General features: G+C 36.7%; 3 protein-coding genes across 5 annotated transcripts in view; all 3 read right to left on the bottom strand.

Moving 5' to 3' along the window:
• Positions 1-27,989, bottom strand: part of esyt2b (extended synaptotagmin-like protein 2b) — an 860,030-nt gene that overhangs the window by 524,362 nt on the left and 307,679 nt on the right. The gene's annotated exons all lie outside the window — the stretch shown is intronic.
• kiaa0232 (KIAA0232) lies at positions 56-14,577 on the bottom strand. The gene is made up of 8 exons (NM_001328036.1): positions 14,279-14,577; positions 9,519-10,066; positions 8,933-9,073; positions 8,341-8,410; positions 8,155-8,242; positions 4,459-7,777; positions 4,124-4,232; positions 56-3,415 (listed from the first exon to the last, which is right to left on the bottom strand). Exons 2-8 carry the CDS (start codon positions 9,750-9,752, stop codon positions 3,399-3,401), a joined length of 3,978 nt encoding a protein of 1,325 aa, NP_001314965.1. The 5' UTR covers positions 9,753-10,066; positions 14,279-14,577; the 3' UTR covers positions 56-3,398.
• Positions 17,380-27,989, bottom strand: part of ptpn5 (protein tyrosine phosphatase non-receptor type 5) — a 36,714-nt gene continuing 26,104 nt past the window's right edge. For both annotated transcript variants that reach the window (XM_009303373.4, XM_682870.7), the window contains exons 13-15: positions 26,062-26,222; positions 24,051-24,164; positions 17,380-23,879 (exon numbers count right to left, since the gene is read on the bottom strand). In XM_009303373.4, coding sequence (XP_009301648.1) covers positions 23,786-23,879; positions 24,051-24,164; positions 26,062-26,222 — 369 coding nt within the window. In that variant the 3' untranslated portion in view covers positions 17,380-23,785. The remainder of the gene's footprint in view (positions 23,880-24,050; positions 24,165-26,061; positions 26,223-27,989) is intronic.

Raw genomic sequence — 27,989 nt, 5'->3', positions numbered from 1 at the left:
CCATAAAACTAGACCTTTTCAGAATGGCTGCAGTCACAAAAAAGAACAACAACAGTTAACTTTTTTCCTGATGTTTATTAAAGGTTTAGAAACTTCACAATGAAACAAAATGATGTACCCAGATGGCATTAGAACAATTCAACCAACTTTGTGTTGGGGTTTGGTGACTTTCATCAGGTATTGAGAGGGAAGATACAGGATTGGGCTCCAGTTAAGCAGCCGTTACAAAGAGGAAATGGAGATAGTTCTGCTTTAAAAAGTTTTACAGCATTGCAATCAAAATGTAAACCTTTAAGTGCAGACTTAAGTCATCCTCTCCAAATAAACTGACCAAACCCTTAGAAATCAATCCAACAAATGTCATTTTTTAGTCTCCCACAGACAAAAAGAGTACTCTGGTTTTTGCAGCAACCATACCACCTCACACAGAGTTGAAAAATAAAACATTTGCAAATGTCACTCTCTTTCATTTTAAAACAAGTCTGTTTCAACTAAGAGGAACAGTTTCAAATTTCTGTCAAAGTAAATAATCTGTCTATGCCGTTTCGTTAGATTTGACTCTCACACACATTCACTTAATATTTGTGGATTTTCTCAAACGCTTAAATCTAAAATGTTTTTTTGATGTCCTCTGTCACCCACCCATTAACATTTCTTAAATTAACACGAGTCCAGTAACTTGAACTTTTGAGGACGGCAACATTTTACTCAAAGTGCTTGACAGAACAAAAAAAATAGGTACTGATTAAAGAAAATGATTTTGGAATCTGACATTGTTTAAAACAGGAATAAATGAATCTGAATTGTAACAATTTTCAACCAAAAAAATAGAAAATAAAAAGCATTCATTCATGCTGCCATACCCAGTTTTATCATACAGTAAAATAACTCTTTCTGCCATCACACACAGCTTCTACCACTATACATTTCTATGAACTGCATATTTATGATCTTTGCAAACCAATCACACTCCCATAACCACTGTGGAAAAGAAATATGGGGAAACACACACAAGCAGTTTCAAACTGGGTCATACAAAATCACTTCTTCAAGGTTATGGTCTACAGCCTTTTCCATAGTCTAGAAGAACACACTTCAACAAACCTTACACCCATTTCTGTTAAAGAAGCACACATCTTTTAGAAGGTTAGATGTAGTGTATAAATGTTAGCACCAATATGTAAAATACTCTATAGAATTTACTGTCAAGACATGTTTTTCTTTTCTTTCAATTTAACCCAAAGTGCATCTCTGCACAAGCCAATTAAAACTCACTAGAAAAGGGTCATTAGCTTTTTTCTTTCTTGACATTCGATGCAAAAAAAAAATAATAATAATCCTAAATAGTTTTTTTTTTTTTCGTATGATTTCAAAGGAATTGCCATTTTCCAATAATGGTCACATTCAGATCCCATCAGAAAATATTTAACAAATTACATTTTAAAACCAATTTCCCTCGTTTGTACAGAAAAAAAAGATGCACACTAACATTTTTCAACACAGAAAAATAAAGCATAGAGGGTGTTGCAAAAAGAAATACATTTTCCCACATGTTATTATTCTGCTTGTAAATTCACACTACTTCACACTCTGCTGATGTAGCACATGTAGTAATTTCTTATTTGTAACAAAAAAAAAAAAAAACTAAATCACATGGGGGTGGGGGGACCTCCAGGCTAGACATGTTTGATTGTGTTAAAGTCAAGAAGCAAACAAAAGCAAAAGATGGTATCAGATAAAATAAATAAACTCAGAATTAATTGTGTTTTACATAAAAGGGTTACACCATACCCCATACCACCTTCCTTTGCAAAGTCATAAAAAACCTATGTAAGTGACTTTTCAAACTTAGTTAGGAAAAGTAATTTGGAAGTTTGGAGAGGAGCAGGTAACCAAATAAAAGTAAACATACATCACAAATAAGCTTAGCCTTCAACCCAAAATTATGTCAATGTAAGGTTGTAGAGATATGGTGTGCCAAAATACTATATTGCTTTTACACACCCCTCTTCATTTTAAGTGTTCTATAGACACTGCTCGTTCTGTGATTACACAGTAAAACAGCCATAGATTTCTGGAAAAAGCTACATGAAATTAAACAACATTTAAGCAATCATCTGCCATTACTGCAAAAATGAATTATTAGTCACAATTTTGTTGAGTGAGGAGAAGAAAATGAACCGAAACGTTTAAATGTCACACTAAGCTTTAGGAAACATTGAAGAAGGTAATGGTTACAGCAACAAAGCTTAACTGATATTTACTATCAACTGTATGGTGCATACAGTTTTAAACAACTTGTATGAAATTGTATATTTGGGACAGAAAATTCAGGTATTTTCCAACCAAGGTTTTCCATATACTTGAAGCCATTATCTGTGGCATTTTTATTATACATGCTTACAAAATAAAAAGTAACTTCACAAAATCAAACCATCTCACAAACAAAAAGGAAATAAGAAAAAAAAAAACTTTTTTCAGCTCAAATGGATAAAATAATCTAGCAAACATATCAAATTGGTTGGGTTAAAAGGGAAATGCAATTTCAATTATTATTTTTTCAGTTAACTTGTTTTATTAGCTCAGTTTTAGTTGATTATTGTATTATTATACTCTCAATATACAACTCTGCTCTATATCTTTAAGATGCTTTCAGAGCAGCATAGAGCTAACGGGGAAAAACAACTAATGGTTGATATAATAACGCAAAAGTGTGTTGACTGGGACAAATGCGCAAATTTCTTTAATACATCAAACCTTACACAACTCTTATCCTCTACATTTTATTTAGAAGGTAGGAAAAATCAATTTTCTGGCGCAGTAAAGGGGTGTCGCAATCATAGTGCTTTCAACCTGACTTCTGAGTATTCATAGTTCGGTCACAGAAACTTAGACTATTAGAAAGACTGAGACTAGGTTCACAAGCACATGCACAATCAGCAGGACCACAGTTGTAGTGTATCCTTGATCAAACATAAAAGTGAAGCTAAAATCTATGAGGGGTAAATTAAAGAACAATCTTAATGCTTAACTATGCCATTTTATTCTTTGCAAAATGGATCAACCTTGGAATTAACAGACTGAAAACAAGTCTATAATAAATTCTGTTGACCAGAATAGTCTACCTGTACTTTCAACCTATTGCCAGGTTTTCCTCTTTTTATATTTTTGTTTATCTTGCCGTTACGCCTTTTTTTTTTTTTTTTTTTTTTTTTTTTTTTTTTAAACAAGAACTGATTGAGGAATAACAGGGCTTAGGACAGCGTGGTTAAGTAAGAGCCCACTGCAGGCCTTGGGCACACTGTTCTTGCAAGGGTCCTCATATCGATCCTCAAGCTTATGGTTGAAAGTGAAAGGAGGACTTTAGCATTGGTATGTCTCCATGTTCGGCAGAAGAATCATACATTACTGCTTCCTAAAAGCAAAGTAGAGAACAATGTTAAGAATTATGCAGACTTAGTTTGATAGACATTTGGTTGCAACTATAAAAACACATTTACTTTTCTCATGATTATTTCCTATTTAAGACTGGTTTATACGTCTGCATCAAGCACATGAAAATGGTCGGGTGCAGCCTTTGTACGGAGGCATAGCCCTCATTATGGCTGATGTGCACCTCTCGAAAAATGTTGCAAGCTTTGATTGGTCAGCATGGTAGCAGTGACGAGTGTGGGCAGTGATGATAGCTGAGCCTGATGGATCGAGTGTTTACAAGTGTTGAATCTCGTGAAGGAGCTCCAGATGGAAACTTTTGTTATGCGTTTACCTTATGATTAAAGCTGATTTACATCTGCTTGTTCCCACCTCTGAATGAGGGAATTTGAGCTGCTTGTACATTAAGGTAGTGCTCAGAAAAAGAAAAAAAAACAACCGTGAAGGAACTCGCCACAGAGAAACATTAAAACCTCACTGCCAGCTAGGGTTTCGGAAGTGTAATAGCAGAGCAACACAAACAGCATGCAGAAGTATACATGCACGGCTACATGCAAGGCCTGCGCAAGAGGTCATGGCGATCACTCGATGCATAAGTATAAACCAGCCTTTATTTGTTAAAGGGTTTTATAAAAGCACTGCACAACTGACACCTCAGTATCAATATTGTTAAATGGTGCACTCTTCTTACCTCCGCACTGAGAACCTGGAAATAAAGGAGAACATAGCGAGCTTTGCCACCAGCACTCTTCTTGTTGCATGTTGGTTAAGCACTGTTCTCCAAAATTCAACAGAGGAAACTGTTCAAATAAAAAAAACAGTTAAGAAGACAATTGAGGGGGCAAAATGTATCAGGGTATGTTCTAAATTGTTCATTTTTGACAGATTTAGATAACTGAAGAGCATCAATCACAGTCATGGAATATGCAAGTTAACTGCATAGTAAAGTGCAGATAATACCAATAGCAACAGCCAAAGGCACATGAATCTATTATGTCCATGTTAATGACAGAGGGGGTCCCTTACCTCATGCATATCTTGAGCAACATCCAGCGACTTCCCACTTTTAGGAATCTGACCAGTTGCAACACAATTGCAAGGCTCTGTCTCTCCGCTAGTCTCCTCTTGTAGAAGAACAGAAGACTGTACATGAGAACATGGCACTGAATCCGCTGCCACCTCACAATGTACACAAATCTCTTGTTCAGTAATTGGCAGAAGGGTGCTCCCACCCTCCTGCGAATCCAGAGACGTCTGGGCACTCTTCTCCATGCCAGATTTCTTTAATCTGGGTAGGAACTTGCCAGACTCCAATTCAGATTTCCCGTAGTAAGGGCCCTCACACTCTGCGTCCTCCTCGAGAGGCTTAAGGTCAGCCTGCGGGTCATCAAAGAGGTCTGCTTGACCAACTGGAATACTTGCTTCCTCTTTCTCAGACTCTACATCTGACTCGCTGCACCCACCTGGAGACAGTTCAGAGGCAGATATTGGCCGGAAATGAGTCCTTGGGGAAATTCGAATGGCCCGATACTGAGTCCGGTTGATGCCATATAACCAAGGGCAAAAGGGTTCCTTGTCTGAGCATAATATGGATTTTGGCTTAAATCCCGGACTGAAAGAGGCCATGTCCTCTGGCTCAAATGAGCACTCCACATGCAGGACTTGGGAAAAAGGGTTGTTCAAATCAAAGGATGAAAATGGATAATCCAGTCCCGACTCTTCTCCACGGAAGCCTCCGCATGATCCCAGTAAATCTTCATGGAAGACAACAGAAAATCCCTTATTCAAACCTTCCCCTGTTCCCTTGGTTGCCTGCTCATTTTGACCAAGGGACACAATAGGTCTCCACAGTGGCTTGTGGCCAGGAGCAAAGCAACTGCTTGTGTTCATGAACACATCCGCTCCAGCAATGGTTACCATGTCAGAAGATGTGGCCGCTGCACACTGCAACAAGCTGCCACAAGCATCACCAGGTGGAATCATTGCCCATTCTCTGTCGCCACTTAGAGTCTTCAGCTCTCCATAAACCCCACCCAGAATAAATGAGGTGCTTTCCTGTGAGTTACAATTCCAGGGCTTGGCCGGAGCAGTATAATCCCCATCATTCATTTTAGTTAGCTTGTTTTTAGGAAGTCCATCGTTCTCTTTCTGCCCATCCCAAAGATGATACTCCGAACACTGCACAGCTTTCTTTTGAATAATTTCTCCTTTTGCATCCTTGTCAAGACAGCTGCATTGGTAGCTGGTAGAATCCTCTGAAAACAAGTGCTCCCCTGTATTCTTTACCCCGAGTGTTAGGACACAGTCTCTATCTCCAATAGCCATCCAAATGTCTTTTATTATCCCTGAGGTGTATTCATCACTTTGTTGATTTGGGACATCTGAAAACACAACAGCATTATAGAGTTTACTTTCATCTTGCTCTAGTGCTATGCCACAAACAGACTCCAATTTCGATTTCTTATTGAAGGGTTGGTTGGACTCTGCGCTTACACTCGTTTCTTCCTGCTGGTGACTAGAGTTCTCTTGAAAGAAATCTAAAAGCTCCTCCTCTAGGCATAAAGGTGGGATAAGGGAGATGCAGCTGACCTCTTCATTGCCAAACTGAGCTGATTCGTCTGCTGGAGCACTGACCTGCTCACTATCGGACCGTGTCTCCTCTGAGTGGGACCACGGACTGCAGGTCCTTGTGGATAAGTTAGAGCAGTGTTCTGTTTCATCAAAGGCACTGTTTTTGGTCCAAATTAGCAAACGGGATTGTTTGTTACCTTGTGGATCTAAACAGCTACTTGAATCTACATTTTCCTGACCCCCTGTGAGTGAGTCGCATGGAAAAGAAAAGGTAGGGCTATCGTACTGCACCTCAAAAAGTGAGAAGTAGGGGTTTGGGGCAGAGCTGCTACCACTGGCCTCTTGGAGACGAGACCCTACATAAGCTCCAGACAGCTTGCTAAAATTAAATGGAACACTGTCCAACACTGGGGAGAGCCTGCCTGGAGAATCACCTGGACAACTTTCTCCTTCCAAATCTTCCAAGCTAGACGACGAACAGCACTCCCAGACCTGGGCGATGTTTTCCATATCTTGTGTTATAGAAACTTCTGCTTCTGAGGCTCCCAGAGAATCAACCCTTATTGCACTTTCCCCTTGCAGCTCAAGGCCATCTAAAACTACACATCCTGCTTCAAAGTGTTTTCTTTCAACGCTCTTCTGCCGAATCATGCTCAGGATTCGACTTTCTTGTACCGCATCTGAGGCACTAGGATCCAATATGGATTGATAAAGATCAACTTCATAGAAGTGAGTGAATTCAGACAGATGCTCATCATCTAAATCTTGACCATCTTCAGGAGGAGGGCAGCTTGGAATCCCATTTAGTTCAGAAGCCTCTTCGTCACCTTCCCCAGGCATTTCAATGAAGTGGCCATCCACGAAAGTTCCTGCTGCAAGATATGCCCTTTGAAAACAAGAATTTGCAATGCAGATGCCTTGAATTCTCTCCGATAGACAGTCCACGTCAATGGACATAGCTAGGTCATTGGAAGAGTCTTCTTTACTCCGATACTTTGTCTCCAATTTACTTCTACTGAGAGGGACAAAGTACTCAGCAATGGGCTCTGTGTACCAAAGAGGCTCCTCCATATATTCCTTTTTACTGGCCTCTCCTCCAGACTCCTGTGCCTCGACCAGATTAGCATCTTTGCGGATCTCCCTCAGAGGTCTCTTGCCTTTTTTCATGTAGTGCTGCTGTTGCTTAGGTGGGCCTCCAGTGGTACTCATGTTGCCTCGTGCATTTTTCCGTTCCTCTTTGTCAATTACTTTTAGGGCCAGTTTGACTTGTCCACCGCCACTTCGGCCCTTTTTGTTTCTGCCACTGACCTCACGAGACTTGTGTCTTATGCGGACTGATTTGCAACTAGGGGCCTGGTCACCCTGGTTACCACTGGAGCTTGAGCCTGCCTCACTGGAGCCAGAGGACCATGATCGGGGACGGAATCTCCCCTCTGACCGGTGTCTGGCCTGCCTCTTGCTATGAGGAGCAACCTGATCGTCAGGCATTCCTGTTGCGCTTCCATGGAATCTGTTTTCCTTCTCCCTCTTAGTGCGTCGCTGCTGGGCCTTCTCGCTGGTTGTGGAGGTGGAACTGGGTGCATCAACTGTTCGGTCTTTAAAGGCTTCACCCTCGCTGGTGCAGTCTTTTGGAGAGGATGTGTCTGTGCTTGTTTGAGGGACAGCAGATGATGATGAGCTGGAATATGTGCAGGCTTTAGCTGTGTTCCACACCGTCATAATTTCCTGAAGACAAACAGGTTTTTCTGACAGGGGTGGAAAAGCTTCATAGTACCTAAAGGAGGATATAATATAATATAATGATAATGACAATAATAATGTTAATAATAATAATAATAATAATAATAATAATAATATTAATAGCAACAACAAATTAAATACCTAAAAGAATTTGAACATAGAGCTGAGGGTAATCCTAAAGTTAGTTTGAGACTGATTTTGTAATTATCTTTACTATATCCAAGAAAATTTATTATGCAACATGGGTGCACTGTTAGGCTCTTAGAACAAACCACAGCCCATTCACTTCGAAGAAAGCAGAATATAGACTATACATTTAATCAAGCCTTTTCAGGTTTAATATAAGCCACATCACAACAGTCGTATCAACATAATTAATCACATTGCAGACTGTAAACCTGAATTACTTACATCTCAACCTGATCCTTAGAAGAAAGTGATTCATCTGGCTCAGGGGACTGAGAGATATCAGATTTTTTAATTCCATGCTTTTCTTTTTCTGTAAGACAATAGTAGCAATGTAATTGAAGCACCGCCATAAAACCATTTCATCTTTATTTATTTTCATTCCCAGCATAGCACTGAAAACAAACCAACCTTTCTGTTTGTTCTGAATATCTTTCAGTTTAGAGCAAAGTTCCTCAACCAAGCTTTCAATTCCAGAATTCTGAAGGAGAAAAAATAGGGTCATTTAAAATTACATTTTCATGTAAAAAACAAAGTATCAATCATTAAACAAATCAAGATTAACAGGTGTGTGCTTTAAAAGCAACAATTATGATTTATTTAAAAGCTCATCATTTACTCCATTAGACAACCACTGTCTAATGGAGTAATTTTCTGTATATTGTGAATTATTACAAAAATAATCAGTCACGCTGAAAGGCTTTAAGGCAAGGCAGATCACTGGATTTCAGAAAAGATTGTAGCTCTGAGATACAGCCACATTAACTGTCAGGCACATTTCAAAGCATTAACGAGGAGAGTTATTCTTGACTCTTTAACCAATCTGTGCTCCACTAATCCCATATTAATCTAAACTCACAAGTGATGTGACAAGCCCTGGGCTGCCATGACTGCATGTTGCTGAATAAAATTGCACCAATTGCAATGTATTGGTGAAAATGGTTATGGAGTAATAAAAAAAAAAACTATTTAATGAAAAATGTATTAAAGCAACAGGTCTTACTTCATCAGATGCTGAACGCAAACATTGCACAGCAGCTTGTTTCTTCATCTCTTCAAGACTAAGGTCAGTCCCTCCCTTTCTCTTGCTCTTCCCCCATTTCTTTGCTGCTCCTTTCTCCCAGCCCAGGAAGATGTCATTTTCCTATGGACAAGAGAAAATATAGGAGTACACATTGTATGTGCAGTAAATACAATGTCTCTCAGTGTCAATATCACCATATACTGTATGACATATTCTTATTCTGTGACTTCAGTCTAGTCATCTCTAGTACGCAAGTAGCAGAAATTCCAAACAAGCATACCACAGTCTAGATACATTCACTACATTTATTTTCCTATTTAATAGCAGGATTAAGTTGATTCAAATGTTTTTAAATATTTAGAAATAATCTGCAGACTACTTATGAAAATTATTGAATGCAATAAAACTAATACTAAAATAACCAAACTACTACTAAACATACATTTTAATTATACTGGTCGTAATTGCTGATAAACCACAGTTAAAATAAGTAACACAAAGAAATATAATACATTTATAAAACCATTCAAATAGTGTTAGATTTGTACAGTGTTTTTTACTATACCTGGTCCTGCAGGTCATAGTCATAGCTGTCGTGCAGTAGCAGGCTAAGGACATAGCGGGTGTAGATCATTGCATCTATGCCACATTTCTCCAGCTCCTGACCCAGCCAGCTCTGCACTGGCCCTAGTGACTGCAGTGAGGACATCTCTGAGGAGGACACAGGGCCTGACAAAGGGAAGGCCTGCGAGACTCTTTCAGGAGCAGGGCCGTCTGACTCGCCACTCATTGGACGCATGAGACTAGGTTGGAGCCATTCTCAAATGCAGCTGCATGTTCCCAGGTGGACATGAAAGTGCAAGAGGGAGTGGTATGAAGGGGACAGAGCTGATTTTATAGCAGGGGAGGAAGGACTTAATCCAGCAGGACAAACACAAGAAGGTCTACATGAAGACTCATGTAGAATCTTCTGTATATTTGTATTGCTTTAAGCAAGACGAGGCTCTAATCTTCAGGCATGGCTTTGACCACTGGAAGCTAACAGCTTATGGAGCAGGCTCGCATTCACTCATACGGGTTCATCTTGGGAGGACAGCTGGTTCCAGGATCAACCTGAGGGAGAGAGAAAAAAAACAAAAAGAACAGCAGCATTTAGTTTTTAGAGCAAATAATACAATTATTTATTGTTCATGGTATTTTTGAGATTTCTGTCTAGACAACACTTGTGTTTGGCACTTGATGTACACAAAAAGCTGTTAGCGAACCCACACAAACCAATTTAGACAACTATAAAACAGAACCACCAAAAATGATGGACCAGCATGCAAAGGAACTCAAGGTGCTTTCACACTAGTACTTATGAGCAAATTTACACCAGTTCATTCTTATGAAAGAACACTAAGGGCTTTTTCAGAAAAGAATGAACAAGAGATTAATATTCAACATTTAAAATTTCTGTGCATGGCTGTTATAAGACTTAAGCAAACATTTCATTTTAACAACACATATTAGCAAACATTATTTGTACGATTTATTGTGTAAAGAAAGTGCTTATTATTTAATAATTGCAGATTATCACATATGCTTTTTAAATGAAAATTCTAGCTTATTTTTTATATTGGTGGATACTGCATGATTTTACAACTTGAGTAGCAGTCAATAGTCTGTATAACACAATTTGGTACATGATACTTTCACTTAATTATTGAAGAGTCTATAAATTTGTAAACCAAATGTCTTGCAGTGTCACTTTAATTGTGATAAAGGTCAAGAATTTCATTAAATCTGTAGTATGCACTATATTTGGCTTTGGAAATGCAAAACAAAAGTAAAACTTCTATATGCTCATGCATTTTTATTACAAGTGCTCCAGCAACAAAGTTTTGGGATTAGTCAGCATTGTTTTAAGGTGAGGCTTAATATGGTTTGGTATGAATACTATGTGGAATTCAATCCGGTTGCAATCAAGCTAGACAATATTTGAGGATGTGTTACAATATGAATATTCACACTTGCATGGTACAAATAACCAAAAGCTATCCCAATTTAATTCTACAAATGAGTTCTGTTAACTTAATGTTACAAACAGTTCCTCTGAGTTATGTGTGAAGATTCACCAGTGATTTTTAAACGACACCAGAAGTTGTCAAAAGGAACTGTCAACCACTCATGGCAGCACTCATTTAGCTACTTGTCATGCATCATATATAACAACCCATACTGCAACTATAAAGTTACAGTTAGCACATCTTGCATGCTGTAATAGCAGACAACAAGTAGGTTTTAAAAAGACAATAAAAGAAAAAAAAGAAAGGTTCATAAAGAGCCGAACAGTTCCTCTTGATTTAAATTGCATTACAGGTCGAATCTAAAACACATTAAACAACATTCGGCTGTCATTATATTAATTATATTAAGTCAGCAGCTTTTAAAAATATATCGTTCAACTTAAAAACTATAAGATGAGCATATAAAGATATTTTTCATTGTAAAGTGAACCCAATTCATTGCCCAAGGTGTGAGGTATGATGTCTGGAATGTTCCCTAATTATGACTTGTTTCTGCTGTCTTGTTAAGCAAGACAATACTTGAGTTTCAAAAGAGTTTTAAACAAAAATGTGCCACAAACTAACTTTAAACAGTTTTAAATGTATAAGCACATGACATGAGCACACTTTATAGCTTTTTATAAGGCAAACACTACATGCCTAAAAAACAAAACAAGCATCGTGTAGAATTATCAATGCACTTTCACCCAAAACTTAATCCACTCCTAAGACAAAACCCCCAAATCAATCTTAGCATTTCATTCTCAACAAAAACTAAAAAAATTAAGTGTGAACGAAAGTCCGTGATAACTAGTTAACTGATAACTTGTTATGAATAATACTTTAACATACAATATAAATCATGATTTGAACTTAAATAATTGTCTTTAAATTTAAACAGTAACAAAAAAGTTCATTTCTAAAATGTATTTTTTAATTCATGTATTATTATTATCATTTTTTAATGCATGTTTGATTACCTTATAGAATAAACAAATCTCCTAGCTTTACTCTCCACGACTCAACTTAAAGGAAAATCATGCCACCATTTTCTCACACTTTATTATATTTATTACTTATTATATATTTATAAGAACTGGTTTCATGTAAATACTAAATGTATTTTAATTTGACTACAGTATGATCAACTATAAACCATTACAGAAGTCACTTATGAGCATTAAATTAAAAGTATATGGCTGCACACAATATATAAAAAAATTATAGTTACTGTAATAATACTACATATTCATATCACAGAGAGGTGTGAAGTTTATTTTATGTCCTACAATAGGTGCTATTATGCTATTGGCTAGACCGGGCCCAAAAGTGAACTCAGATCAGAGAACTGAAAATAAATATTAAATGGCAAGAGTACATAGAAACAAGGAAAATGACAGCAGCAAATAAGAACATCTGCCAAAGTTTTCAATCATTTATAGTGTTTAAAAGTTTACATGCTCGCACCTTGACAGTTTTCATTTTCATTGTTGCCTGAATTAGACTTGGATTAAAATTTCAATTATCCATTTATTTTTGTATAATGGATTACATAATTTTAAATAGCTAATAAAAATTTAATTTCTCAAGGGAAATATCACAAGACATATCATTATCATAATACTAACCAGTCGTACATTTTCCCAATATCATAGAGCTCTAGCAGAACACCCTTCAAACTACAACTGCATTTACTTAGTGAACTGTGTCACCTGGGACTTTTACTGTGCCAATCTGACTACCCCATTTACAAACTACTGGAGGTGCTACTTGCTTGAATGTGGAAATTACAAAGAACAAGATGTGGAGTGGACAAATGGTTTGTTTCCAATCCAAGTTAAAACTAAAAACATTTCAAGACACCGGTCCGCCACGCCCCCTTCTGTCGTCACTGCTCATCATATACAGTGAGCGCTCTGTAGAAGAGCGTTGAATAGCGCTTTCATTGACTAAACCGCACTTTAGAGATTCTCATGTCGTTGCAAATAACAGAAACCTTTATATTTGCATTTAAGACCAATTTAACAATTTAAAATGCATATCAAAGTCGTAAAAATGCCCAATAAAATTGCACAGCAATCATATTCAAATGCATGCCCTTTTCTTTTGCATTCGTACAGGATCCGTGTTTTAACTGGCAAGGGGGAATTACAGCGTGAAATACTATGCCCTTGACGTTTGCCCCCTTATATGGCTTAAGTAAATCACGTTAGGATTCAAGCCGTACGTTTGGTTGTGTCCATTCATTTAAAAGACCACCCAAAGGCGAAAGCACCAACGACGTCCCAATAAAACGTCTGTTAACAGCATCAAAATAGCTCGCATTGTTCGACAATGACAGGAGAGGAGCGGAATGACAGGCCAGCTGACTGGCTACGAGCTACAGCTATCACCTGACACAAGCCAGAGACCAGCAGGCAGAGAAATATTAAAGTGCTCAATTATCCACACCATATACAAGTTACTTATAACTTAAACATTTCAGATCATTTCAGATCGACAACATTACAACACGTTTATGTAAAATTTCCCTGCACCGGCCACTTAGTTGTAAGAGCGCAGCAGACGAACCACAAACCACTTTCCCCTTACTCAGCATGATTCAGCTAACATTCGTGTTGTTGGGCGAGAAAAGTGCGACATATAACATTAAGTTAATAACCATGCGCAGTTAAACAACCGACCTAACTTAGAAAATCCTTCCTGGCAAGAGATTTCCTCAGAATGCACAAGCTTCCTTTTTGTGTTATGAAACCCGTGATTTGGCTTTAACCGTCGGGCAAAATCTAAGTTACTGTCGTTTAAATGGTTTTCCTGGCGCAGATGAGATGTAAACAGATGACCGCTCACACAGTGTCGTTGGCTTGCGAACTCGGACACCATTTTACGCCAGAGAGTGAAACGCTAGTCCCGGTTAATCACTTCCTCGAAAACTAGAAGCGACGTAAATGTTTATGCTGCACAGGGAAACTCATAAACGGTCTAAACGCACACACAGTGTATTCACATAGGTATGAAAATACATCTGGAATTGAAAAAACAGAGGTTCTAGTTCCAAGTAGTACGCGGTAACGTTAGCTTTAAGCTAGGCTAGTGCACCGTTGTTGCTAAACCGGGGAGGAGGCGCGGCTCATTTGCCTGGCTACAGGCGTTTGTAATACTTGACAAGATGGCCTAAAACATCAACATTCATTCCAAGTCGGGCCTGCAGACTATTACTAATATAAATGAGACGCAACATGTCGAAACGCAACGTAACATGGTGAAATAATCTTACCTGCTGTGACCCTACGCAGTGTGCTAAATAGCAGCAGGAGAAGCGATGACTTCTCTCCCGCTGCCGTTCCGAGCTCGAGCTCTGAAGGTCCGCCGCAATCGCGTCACAGATATCAGGCGCGGGGCAGAGAGTGCGTTACGATTACGTCCTGAACTGACGACATTTTGGATCAAGACCGGCTTGCATCATATGTCGCCAAACATCATATGACAGGTCGGGTTGAGCCAACATGGCTGACAGAGAAGGACTTTAAAATGCGATTTCCGACTCCATTTTACTTATCTCCAGGCAACAAGACAGATTACAAATGTGTCGCCATAGCTGATATCCCTCCGCGGAGAGTTGCATCAGAATGACCGAGTTTTCGTCGGTCTAATATACAGTAATGAAACGTGAATTGCGCTCTGGGCCTTTAAAAGCAACGAAATTATTAAGAAATACAATTAAAGTGGCTAGATTTTGAGTCAACTTTAATTTGTGTCCACAGAAAACGTTTTAAAATAATAATAATAATAAAAACAAGCTGGTCTTTTCCAGTCTGCACTGGTTTACATAACTGCTGGATGTTTTGTATAAATAAATGTAATTTGTTTATAAAAAATAATTAGTTCATAATTGTTTTCCCTTTTGTTATATTAAAAACATCTCGTCAATCCTCATTCAGTCTTATTTTTGGATGTTAATATGAGAAATATGACGGGAAAGGAATTATACACTTTTGCGGGCAAAAGAATGCTATATATTTTCATCCTTCTCCCCCAGGCCTACTTGATTTTTTTCATAATTTGGTATCAACATTATTGCTTATTACATTATTGTTTACCTCCATTTATTGGTCTGCAGTCTGTCATCAGGACACTTCTAACGACGACTAGAGCCCTCTAGCGGCATCAACCAAACTGGCACTCTAATAACTAAATGGACATGTGTCAAAATTGACCAATGTCAAAATTTCAATATCACATTTTTTGTAACTGTGGTAAGTAGGCTATGTACATTACCTATTTAAATATATAACTTTCATTCTCAATAGTTTTTTTTTTTTTTTGCAAATGTATTTAGATACATTTCAGATAGTCTAATCAGCAACATTTAATGAGAATGTGATGTTATACAGTATAACCAAGTACAAGCTCATTTAACCTGTACTTATGACTGTAATTTACATTTTTAAAGAGATGTTTAGGCTATAAATACACATATGAAACCTTAATAGGTTAATAAAGGGCAAAATGCAATTTTCCATCAAAATAGTTCGAACTCGTTGACAGCACCATACAATAAATATTACCTTCTGGATAGCCACTCCCATTGGTGTTATCTGAAATGTTTCTAATAACAAGCCTAATGGTAAGACAGTTAATTCATGGAGAATTAAGACCTTTAAAAAAGAATACAGCAGTAGTGTAAAGACACTGTGAAGCAAATTCTATTCTGATTACTATAAACACTTTAGTCGCAACTCATTACTTCATTAAAAATTAATTTTATTTCGTATTAATATATATATATATATATATATATATATATATATATATATATATATATATATATATATATATATATATATATATATATATATATTGTCATGAGCGTGTGCACAGCTCATTACAGTTTAACTGAAATATCGAACAAACTAATTTGCATGAACATAACATGTCTCCACTACAAGGTTAAACTTCATCATAGAAACCTTTCAACCCCAACAAAACAGATCATCTCTGTATTGGCGAATAGTGCTCAATATCAACATTTATTATACAGTCTGATGAAAAACATGCTGGAAATCTGCGTCTACTCTGTTTAGGGTCAGAGAAAAGAGTTAACATAACTATAATGAATCTTTCTTGATATTTAAGTAAAGTGAACTAAATTAATTGAATGACATTTAATAAGTTTCACTGTTCAGTTTTACACAGCCCAAAAGTGGAGGAGTGTGACTGCACTGATGTGCAGCGATTATACAGATATGTTTACATTAATGCATTTAGCAGATGTTTTTATCCACTTGACTTAAAAAGAGGAACAAAGGAAATCATCAAAGAACTAGGTTATTGTAGCACACAATGCCAGGTTTTTAAACTAGTTTAGAAAACTATAGACAAGGTTGATTAACTGATTGAATGATTAATTGATTGACCAAACATCTGATTTTTTGATTGACCGACTGCCTTTAGAAGAAAACACATCCATGATGCACATCTCCCATTTAACCACATCCCAAAGGTGCTCTATAGGATTGAGATCTAATGACTGTGGAGGCCATTTAAGTACAGTTAACTCAATGTCTTCTGCTGCTGTAGCCCATCTGCCTTAAGGTTCGACATGTTGTGCTTTCAGAGATGCTCTTCTGCATACCTCGGTTGTGATGAGTGGTTGTTTGAGTTACTGTTGCCTTTCTATCAGCTCAAACCAGTCTGGCCATTCTCCCCTGACTTCTGGTATCATCAAGGCATTTTTGCCCACAGAACTGACACTAACTGGATATTTTCTTTTTCTGACCATTCTCTGTAAACCCTAGAGATGGTTGTGCAATAAAATCCTAGTAGATCAGCAATTTCTGAAATACTCAGACCAGCCCATCTGGCACCAACAACCATGCCATGTTCAAAGTCACTTAACCCTTTCCAGGCAGGCGTTGCTGATTTGCAACAGTTAAACCATAGGCTTTGCTGTTTCTAAAATTTAATTTGAGCCTGAAAGGGTTAAATCACCTTTCTTCCCCATTCTGATGCTCAGTTTGAACTGCAGCAGATCGTCTTGACCATGTCTACATGCCTAAATGCAGTAAATTGCTGTCATGTTATTGGCTGATTAGAAATTTCCGTTAATGAGCAGTTGGACCTAATAAAGCAGCCGGTGAGTTTATATATATATATATATATATATATATATATATATATATATATATATATATATATATATATATATATTTTTTTTTTTTTTTTTTTTTTTTTTTTTTACAGCAGTCTTGCACAAATTCTGGAGTCTCCCAAATCACTCTTTTTTTCTTTTTAATGCAGGTCTATGTTGTTTATATTACTGTATAACTGTTTGAGATGACAGACAAAACTCAATGTCAATCAAAGTTCAATCACCCATTGTCCTGATTAACAGAAGGAATTTTTATTTAAAAATTAAAGCTTATACCAATAATACAAGCCATGATATTGTAAACTTAGTCATGTTACATTCTATTTGGATTTTAACAGCAGAAGAACAATACGAAAGCAATGAGGCAAATTGTATTTTTCAAACCACATCTAATTCACTATAGAACAGGATCAAAATTAAAGCAAAACATTTCTTCTTCTTTTCTTCTTTTTTTTTCTTCCATTTTTTGAGATCGAGGGGTCAGTGCCAAAACATTTAAACCAAAACCACAGGACAATAAATAAAGCATAAAAATCTTAAAACACTGATCAACATATGGTTTCTCGAAAATATCCCCAGTGAAATGTAGAAGCAAAAGGTCAAATACTCAGGTGGCATTGAAATATTTGAGCGATTAAGACAGCCGAGGCTCAGGCCTCTGCATTCACATTCAAAAATCAGTATTTCATCTTTGTGCTTGTTTTAGCTTTGTACAGTATAGTGCATAAAGACATACTATGCTGGTAGTGAGTCATTGGTGATGATTCAGGTAATTTCCATTGAAACATAAAACGACACACACTCTTTTAAATATATTAAAATCACTGTTACATGGATGGAGATGAACTAATTTGGCCAGGGATCTAATTTGTGTGTATGATATAAAGATATATAGTTGTTTGCTGGTGCCTGTGTGTCTGTTACTCTTCTCTGGCATCGCAGACTGGCACGGCAGATGGCATGTTCTCAAGGAAATGGGGTCCGACTGAGAGCGAGTGGGCAGTTGGCTAGAGGAGGGGGATGACAAATATCAACCACAAAATTGGCCCTTCTATCACTCTATATGAACTATCCGCCTTTTTCTGACAATCCATGACGCATTGCAGGAAGAGTAACTTCAGTGTTAGAAATATAGAGAAATGTTTTTTTTTTTTTAAACGGGGTATAGGCGGCATCATTCTCCTTAAATCATCAATCAAATAATTAAAGCCAATTTATTAGAATTAACATGTTATATATATAAAAAAAAAAAACAACAGTCATAAGTGTTAGTTGAAGTAAACTGAGCTGTATTCGTCAATAAAATAAGCTTTGCATTAATGTATGGTTTGTTAGTAAGTGAGGGTTCCAAAAGTCTAAATCCTGAGAAAATCACATATAAAATTGTCTGAATTATGTCTAAGCAGTTCATATGACTAATTAAATATTACGTTTTGATATATTTAGCAAATTCACTAAGTGCTTTCACCAATACAGTGTTTACATAGTGTATTACAATGTATATTTTTGACTATTGTTAAAACTGTTGGCTATTGTATTGTGGTCCAGGGTCACATTTTACTTTATTTATAACCCCGAAAATCAAAACAAACATTTCTACAATAATGTCATAAACAGTTAATGTCAGAATTATTAGCCCCCATTTGATTTTTTTTCTTTTCTAAATATTTCTCAAATGATGTTTAACAGAGCAAGGAAATTTTCACAGTATGTCTAATAGTATGTTTTCTTCTGGAGAAAATATTATTTGTTTTATTTCAGCTAGAATAAAAGCAGTTTTAAATTTTTTAAAAAACATTTTAAGGACAAAATTATTAGCCCATTTAAGCTATATAATTTTTCGATAGTCTACAGAACAAACCATCGTTATACAATAACTTGCCTAATTACCCTAACCTGCCTAGTTAACCTAGGTAAGCCATTAAATGTCACTTTAAGCTGTATAGAAGTGTTTTGAAAAATATCTAGTCAAATATTATTTACTGTCATCATGACAAAGATAAAATAATTCAGTGATTAGAAATGAGTTAATAAAACTATTATGTTTGGAAATGTGTGGATCTTCTCTCTGTTAAACAGAAATTAGGGAAACAATAATTCAGGGGGGCTAATAATTCTTACTTCAACTGTAAATTAAATGTTACTGATATGTATGGGAATACATACAGAAATATAGAGAAGCAAAACACTGAATTCAAAATAGCTTTGGCCACAGATATAATTGTAATACTAAATATACTTAGTTTCAGTTCTTTTGAATGGAAGTTCCTCCAACCTGAAGTGCGACCGATAATTTGAAATGCATCAGGCACATACAGAAAAAGATGGATAACTTTGGACGACTCAAATAACCCTTCCGCTTACATGAAATCATTTTAGTTGACCCCGATCCAAACTGTTGCATGCATCAAAGTAATAAATTAGTCAATGAAAACAGGACTTATTTGTCGAACAATTGACCTGCACGTTTGCAAATCTATTGTCATGTCCAACAAGTGTTTTGTCAATTGAATTTCCTCTGAGTGGATAAACTAACTGGATAATAGCCAGTATAGTCCTGAAAATGAAGAGTTTGGTGATTTTGGAAACTTTTAGAAGGGGTTCCCGGTAGATAGTGTGCGGAAAACAGTAAACAGGCATCAGGGCAACAAACAGCATGTAACCGACACACAGAGATTTGGTTCAACACTTTAAAAGTGATTCATCAAAGGAATATTCAGGTTTGAGTAAATGTACACAACTTTCCACAGCATTATAGTGATTACCACAGAAAATAGAAGTGAAAGGGAATGAGCTTTACAGGCTTTACCAGTCACTGATGGATAGATTGTCGATTCTAAGGGACTCTGTCTATGATTTACACAAAACGATGATATTTTTGTTTGTGTGTTTGTAAGAGACACAGTGATGAGTGGTGAATATTTTCTGTGGTAAATGACAAAGCTGTAGATCAAGCATGTTTTTAAAATTCTCTGAAAGGAGTAAATTGATAATTGTGAATAAAAACCTGTTTCCTCACTCATTTGAACCTTATAATATCAGTTTGTATCACCTTCATGTTAAGAGAAAGAAATTGTGAATTTAAACACAGTCGGAAACGGGGAATTAAATTAAGAAGAAGATATTGGGAAGGGGGAAAGTTCAGCTGTCTGGCTGGAAGCAAGGCATGTTTAATAGAGAAACTAGTTCCACAAAATGGTATTAGTAAGAGTTAAATTAATACTTTTTTCGTTGTTCAGTTCTTTTAAAATGTTAAAAAATATACTCAATAGAATTGTAGGAAACTCTGTTTTTATGTGGTTGTTGCTAAGTGGCCACAAAAACAAGCAAAACAATCATATTAAAAATTAAAGTAATACATTAAGAAAAATGTCATCTTAATACTTAGACATTAAATGGTAATACAACGTAACATTGTTACATCTTTATTGAGTTTTCATCTTCGCATTAGATTGTAAATAAAGCTTTCTTTGTCTTCTGCTTTGATTGTTATCATAAAATCTAAACTATAGCCAAACATTAACATTTGAATATAGATCCAAATGTAAAACCCAATTAAAGTAAGAAATTATTCTCACTTAAGGGAGTTTAATTAGCAGACTTTCTTTCTTTATTTTTTTTTAACAGTGTACGGCCCTGACCTTTCTTATGTATGGACTTTTACACTTTCACTGTAAAAAATGCAGGGTTCCACACAATTCTTTCATGTTGTCCCAACACAAATCGATTAGGTTAACTTAACACTTTAAACAAATTTATGTGAATTAAACATAAAAAAATAAGTTGTCCCAATGAAATCTCAAGAATTGTGTTGTTCAGCCCATTTTAAATAAGTATTTTGAACATGTTGGGTGTAGAGCTAACTGTTTTCCCCCTCCAAGTATAGGACTTTTTGACAAATCTGTCAATCTATTAACAATCACAGTAAATTAAGATATTGATAATAACAATAAATGTTTCTTGAGCACCAAATATCAGAAAGCTTTCTGAACGATTGTGAAGCTGGGATTGCAATAAATTAGAAAACTTCTATACTACATTTTCACAGTATTTCTGTTTTTACTGCATTTTTGATCAAATAAATGCAGCTTTGGTGAACAGAAGAGATTTCTTTTTAAAAACATTGCAAACAATTTACTGACCCTAACCTTTTGAATGGTATTGTACATTTAAGTGGAAAGTATATACACTGTAAAAAATGGCCGTGATTTCAACGGTAAAAAACTGTAAAAATGCTACAGTACAAATCCGTAACCTGGTTAACGGTATGTTTCCTCAATATATACAGCGAATAACCGTAAATCGACTTTCCCTGAATTCCCTGCATGGCACATACCTTTTTATGCATTTGGTTGACATTAATTTGGATCTTTTTAGTTGTTTTTTTAGTGTTAAATAACTTTTACGGTTTGTACCGTGCTTTTAACGGTAAAGTACTGGCAACCACAGCTGCCGTTTTTTTATCGTAAATTTTACGGATTTATTTTTTACAGTGTAATTAAAACTCAATGTAGATTTTGATTTTAGATATTGTTTATGAAGTCCTTCCAACTTCAAGTATTTTACAAGTTTATACTGATTATTCTGTGCAAAGCAAGTGAAAATGATATAAAATATTAGATAATAAACTATATATAGTTGGAGAAGGTGACAAACTGTCAAAAGAAAGGCTAGGTATAGTAAGGAAACAGGTTTTACTCAGTGAATTTAGTTTCTTTGCTTTAAAACTGGTTAAAAATATACAAATGCTGGTTTCGTACATGTACACAAATCCACAGGTTGGTCTTACGGTTTTCAAAGTTTGCAGATACAGAATTAGGATTGTTCAGGTTTTGCGGTATGAACCGGTCACTACAGTCTTTGGCAGTGTAATAACAGCACAAAAACATAAAGACAAAACTTTTTCAATAAATAGGACTAAAATATGTCAGTTCAATAAAAACAAAGAATAAAATCCACTTGCTCAGTACCAACTAAAACACGAAAGCAGTTCTGCGATAAAAAAAAAAAAAACTGTAACAGCAGCGATTAAAGCATGTGAATGAAAGTCATTCTCATTCCTGGCAAACTATCTTGAGGCCTTGAACTAACAACACATACAGAGAGCGAGAGAGAGAAAAAAAAAAACAGTACAATCTCTTGTGTAACAAGGAGGAGTTTTCAAGCTTCTGTAAACTTCCTAAAATCAGCCCAGAGCTGCCTGGAAGGAAATAACGTTTTGAGGACATTTGACTAAGTTTGAGAACAACCGGAGACAATAAGTTTGGTAGCAGTCCTGTCTAAAGAAATTCAGAGGAGAACTTGCATCGGTACTTCCAGCTGGATCAGATGAGATTGTGGACTGAGGATGCTTATTCCAACGGCAGAGAGCAACTGTGCCGCGACAGAAGCTTCGGCTCATAATCACACACAGATGTCTGCTCCTCACTGAAACATTTCCTTGCTCATAATTAAAAAGAAGTTCAAAATGTACTTGCTCATGCAAACTGCAAGTCTCAGCAAAGCTGTACGAGCTGCCAACTCAGGCAAATACTGATTATACATCTTAACTAATCAGATACGCAGACTCACATATAAACAATGTTAAATGTAACCAGAGTAAAACAAGCTCATAAAGGAAAGAGAAATCAGCAAAAAAACATCACAACTATATATGTCCCATTGTTGTGATTTCTGCTTTTCGTACAAGCTGTGATTTACAAATTGAACATTAGTTGGATACAGTGTTTCGGCATTTTGATACATAAAACCTTGAGGTGCAGCATCAATGCTTTTTGAGTCCAACTAAAACGCGCGATAGAGCGTCCGACAGCACGCCAATCGAGAAGGCAAAGGTATGTTGAGGGAAAAATGTACACCGTTCAGTCTCAGTCCCTCTCTCTCAGTCTTAGCGAATGAGAAATTTGACAGGCTGCCTTTAGATCTGTCCGACAACAGCTATACAAAAACCAAACGGACCCCGGTACGAACAGAAAGACACATATTAAGGCCATTTTGTATTAAATGTGGTAGGCTAAGCTCGTCCAGAGACCAACCTCATATCCGGAGTTAAACACACAGTAAACATCACCTCGCTCCTTCGGTTTCTGTGTCACACATAAACACACACACATATACTGACGGTTCAGATTCATCTTTCAACATTTGAGTATCGTGAATGCACACACACACGCACACACGCAACAAATCTCTTTTACAAATCGTGTAAAAACATCCTAGCAGTGAAAGTAAAATTGCTGTATTTGTAGGCTCAGAAGTTGAAGAGGTCCCTAAACCTATTGTCAGATTTCTGTCATAAATGGAGGCCTCGGCGTCTGTTATTGTGTTCATACAAGGATACAAACCTCATTGTGTTTGACCATTGACGGACTGCTGAGTGTTATTATGTGGGCAGTACTTGTGTGTGATATATCTGGCTACCACTTCTCTTTTACTGTTGTGGTAATATAAAGTATTTTTAATAGCTGACTGGCGTCTTGATTGAGGTTTTAGGGATGGGAGTGTGATCTAACATCTGAAAGGACTGGTGTTGTGTTTGAAGACATGACACTTGAGGTACTGAGAGTCAGTGCCTGCCCCGTGTGTTGGATGAAGCTCAACTGCTCTGTGAAGGTTTTGGGCTCCTGGAGGCTTTTACTCCTCTGAGGTCTCCCGGAGCTGTCTTTCATACAGGCTGAGGACGTGATGGACAAACTGATACTGCTCCGCCGTCTGGATCATCCCACCTCTGAACACACAACAACAGTTAATGTATTTCATTCACAGAACAGCATGTAGCGGTGCTTCTGTGCCTAATGTTACACCAGCAGCTTTTACAGCCATTTGGTCTGTGACTTTTAGGCCCAGAAATGGCTCACAAGTGATACCAATTGTGTTTAATATGGTGAACATATTATACCTGTCCAAGCGTAGCTGGCTTGTGGTCTTGAGGATGTCGACCACCCCTTCATTGCTAAGCTGCTGGCACAAGATGGAGGTAGCAATGAAACAGCCAGTGCGTCCAATCCCTGCACTGATAGTAGAGGAAATGTTTTTTTAAAAGCTCTGTGTGCGTTTGCGCGTGTATGTGCCTACTTTTTAAATGTTCCCACAAGTATAGCGATATCAGTAAATTTTGACTTTATAAATTAAATATTTTTGGTCCACATGAAGAAAATGGCTCATATATCACACATAATTAAGTATTTTAAGAAAATGAAAATGCAGATTGTTTGCTGTGAGGATTAAATAAAAGTCATTACATCTATGGAAAAAGTCCCCATAAAGATAGCTGTACAAGTTTGTGTGTATGTGATTGACAGTACACATTATACTGTAATTAATCTTATAAGTAAATCCTAAAGACTTTTATATTAAAAACTAAGCAAATGTGAGTATTTGCACTGCCACATAATAACAGCACAAAGAAGCAATGTCACGTGAGTCTATTATCATCTAATAGGAATTCACACAGCTTCAAAAAAAAGCTCAAGCATATAAAGAGACTACATGCACGTTTAAACCCCAGCATGTGCCTATAAACACAATATTGTTGCATTGGTGCAGATGCTATTTTATCAGTACTATTCTAATTCTTGGAGAAAACAGATGTTAGGAGAAAATGTCTAATATAAATTTGCAGGATGACTTTAAACGGCACCTATGATGAAAATCATCTCTTGGAAGCTGTTTGGACAGAACCGCGTGTAGATATAGTGTGTCCACTGTCATATTGGGGAGATATAAAGAAAGTAAGTCTCTTTTTTGGATCCAAATCCCTCCAATTTTGAGGCCCACTGCAGCGTGATGTAGGAGTGCAGTTTCACCGCCCACCGAATTGATTGACAGACGTGTATTAACATGTCTGCATAACGCGTATAATCATATCTAAAAAACAAGACCTGTTCAAAGAACTGAGATGAAAAGATCTGTTCAACTCAACTCTGTGATCAGCTGCAGCTTAAGAATGAGTTTTACAAGTTTAAAACGTTTATAAAACGTGTATGTTTTTAATAAAGTCAGTGAAATTGCTATGTAATTCATCAGCACAGCGGCATCTCAGTACAATTATAAAAGGAGACGCTTCAGCATTTGTGTGTGACTCATCGTTTCAGAAAAGCTTAAATTAACTCCGCAACAAATGCATCAAATAACTGCTGGGAAAGTTCTTACTGTAGCATAAATATAAGACCTGCTTCATTCGTGTCTGACACTGTGCTGTTTATCTGATTCAGCAGGAGAAACAGACATGCATCAGGGCAATAGAAAGAGATCCGCACATGGGAATGGTGGGCGGGGTTAACCAGCTCATAAGCGTTAAAGGCACAGGCAACAAAAAAAGCTAGAGTGTTCTCAGACCTCAAATTCCTATATTCTGAAAGGTATAGGAAATCATCTGATAGGTATTTTGAGCTGAAACTGTACTGACACATTCTGGGGACACCAAAAACTTTTTCCAAAAACTATGACTTTTGCCTAAATAAACTCCTAATTTTGCTTATAAACAGTTAACATAGTGGATAATATGTGTTTTATAAGTACTACTAAACAGCCAATATGTCAATAATTGGCAAGTAACTTCTTAATAGTAAGAATTGGTCCCTATTCAGAAGTGTTACTATATATATAGTCACCTTAGAATTATAAGGTTCTTTCTGACATTTTTGTCAAAATTGAGTTACAGTGAGTGACATATTCTTATAAAATGACAACTTATTTACATTATAAGATTTTTTTTGTAAGTTGTTTACATTGTAAGACTTTTTATTTAAAAAAAAAACAAATGTTACACATGGTGTTTCTATGGCATTGCTCAATATCTCAGAATCATTAAGAACGCAGATAGAACCTTATAATTCTAAGGTGACGATATATATATTTTATTTTTTCATTATTTCACTTTTTTTTAATTCATAAGATAAAAATGTTACCTGCAGTGGACGATGACAGGGCCACTGTTCGGCGGAGCCTGTTTTCTCGCTTCCTCCACTTCCTGCACGAGCTCCAGAAGAGGCGGGGCTTTGTCTGGTGTTTTCTGATCTGGCCAGGACGTGTACCAGTACTGTCTGAGAGAGCGCTCCTCACCCTCACTCTGCATGCACCCACACACAAACACAAACATTCACCAATGTTTTTATTATCATCTGTCCATGATCAGCACAAATAAAGGAGCATTTCCAAGCTTTCATCAGCACTGGGGCACAAACTACATGATAAAGGCAATATTACTCTGAAAAATGATTATCTGAATGATACAGGTTCATCTCCACCATCAGGATTTTTCACTGGGACACAATAAAGGGGCATTTCACTTGTACTTGTGCCTTAGTAAAAAGATCTAGTGATGCCCCAGTAAACATATTCACAGAGCGCCCATACTAACGACAAACACACATTTTTGTTATATATCTTTAAAATAAGAAATGTGCCTCACAGCAAGAAGGTCGCTGGTTTGAGTCCCAGCTGGGTCAGTTGGCATTTCTGTGTGGAGTTTGCATGTTTTTCCAGTGTTTGCGTCAGTTTCTCTCATAGTCCAAAGACATGTGGTATAGGTAAATTAAATAAACTCAAATTAACCACCGTGTATGAGTGTGTATGGATGTTTCCCAGAGATAGGTGGCAGCTGAAAGGACATCCGCTGTGTAAAAGATATGCTGGATAAGTTGGCGGTTCATTCCACTGTGGCGACCCCTTGTGAATAAAGGGACTAAGCCAAGAGAAAATGAATGAATGAATCTTTAAGATAACACAAATTTGGTAATTAACTACATTTCCATATCAATTATGTGAAACACTGCATTACTAAGAATATTTGTTGCCATGACAGCAATGCCTCCAGAGGAAACAGTGGAAAACACACTCAGAAGCTGAAAAACACTGCTCTCAACCTGAACTTCCCACTGTCTGTCCCTCTCCTCTTACTCCAGATAGACTTTTCTGTAACCATGACATCTGTTTTTATTAGTTATATTGTGTACATATCAAATAGTAGTTGACAAATATGTTTGTAAAAAAAAAAGTGATGAACACTTAATCTGTATTTCCTAAATTCCACCTTTTGCTGACTGAATACTACTCAAAAAGGGAAGGCAAGAAATGATACAGCCATGTCTTGTCTTCCATGTGTTCTAAACTGATTTAATAGTGCTGAAATATTGTCAATACACACTACCTGATTAAAGTCTTGTCGCCTATGCAAGTTTAAGGAACAACAAATAATAACTTGACTTCTAGTTGATCATTTGGTATCAGAAGTGGCTCATATGAAAGGCAAAGGCCTCCAGATTACTTATTTTACCAAAATAAAATATGATCATGCCTTGATTTTTAATTCTTTAAACAGGACAGTAAGGTCTGACTTTACTTCGACTAAAATCTTGTCATTTAACAGAAATAATATACTAATAATATACTAACTAATAATATAAAGTCATGGTGCAGTGGAGGAAGAATTAATATTGTGTATGACTGCCATGACATTGGAGATCTGCATCCATACATCTCTGCAAAACCTCAAATAACGTAATAATAAAGTCATCTGGAATGACAAAGAAAGCGTTCTTGCAGGACTCCCTTCTCACCAAACTGCTCAGGTATCCACAGGGCATGCTAACAAAGACTTGTGCCACATTGGTTTCAATAGACCATAATGTTCACATGATGCGTCTTTCCTATACACATAAAAGATACAGGTTTCCTCCTTTGAGTCAATGGCTACTGCCACTTTAAGAGACAACAAACTTACAGACAAAATAAAATTAGGCCCATGCTTCATTGTGATATATTAAGGTTTTGTGAATCAAAATCCTCAGTGTGAGAAACGGACCATTACTTACTACATTATTACCTTTAATCCACA

The sequence above is a fragment of the Danio rerio genome, chromosome 7 (genome assembly GCF_049306965.1).
Source record: "Danio rerio strain Tuebingen ecotype United States chromosome 7, GRCz12tu, whole genome shotgun sequence".
NCBI lineage: Eukaryota > Metazoa > Chordata > Actinopteri > Cypriniformes > Danionidae > Danio > Danio rerio.
The sequence above is the reverse complement of the archived record's forward strand: the minus strand, read 5'-3'. Positions and strand labels throughout refer to the sequence as shown.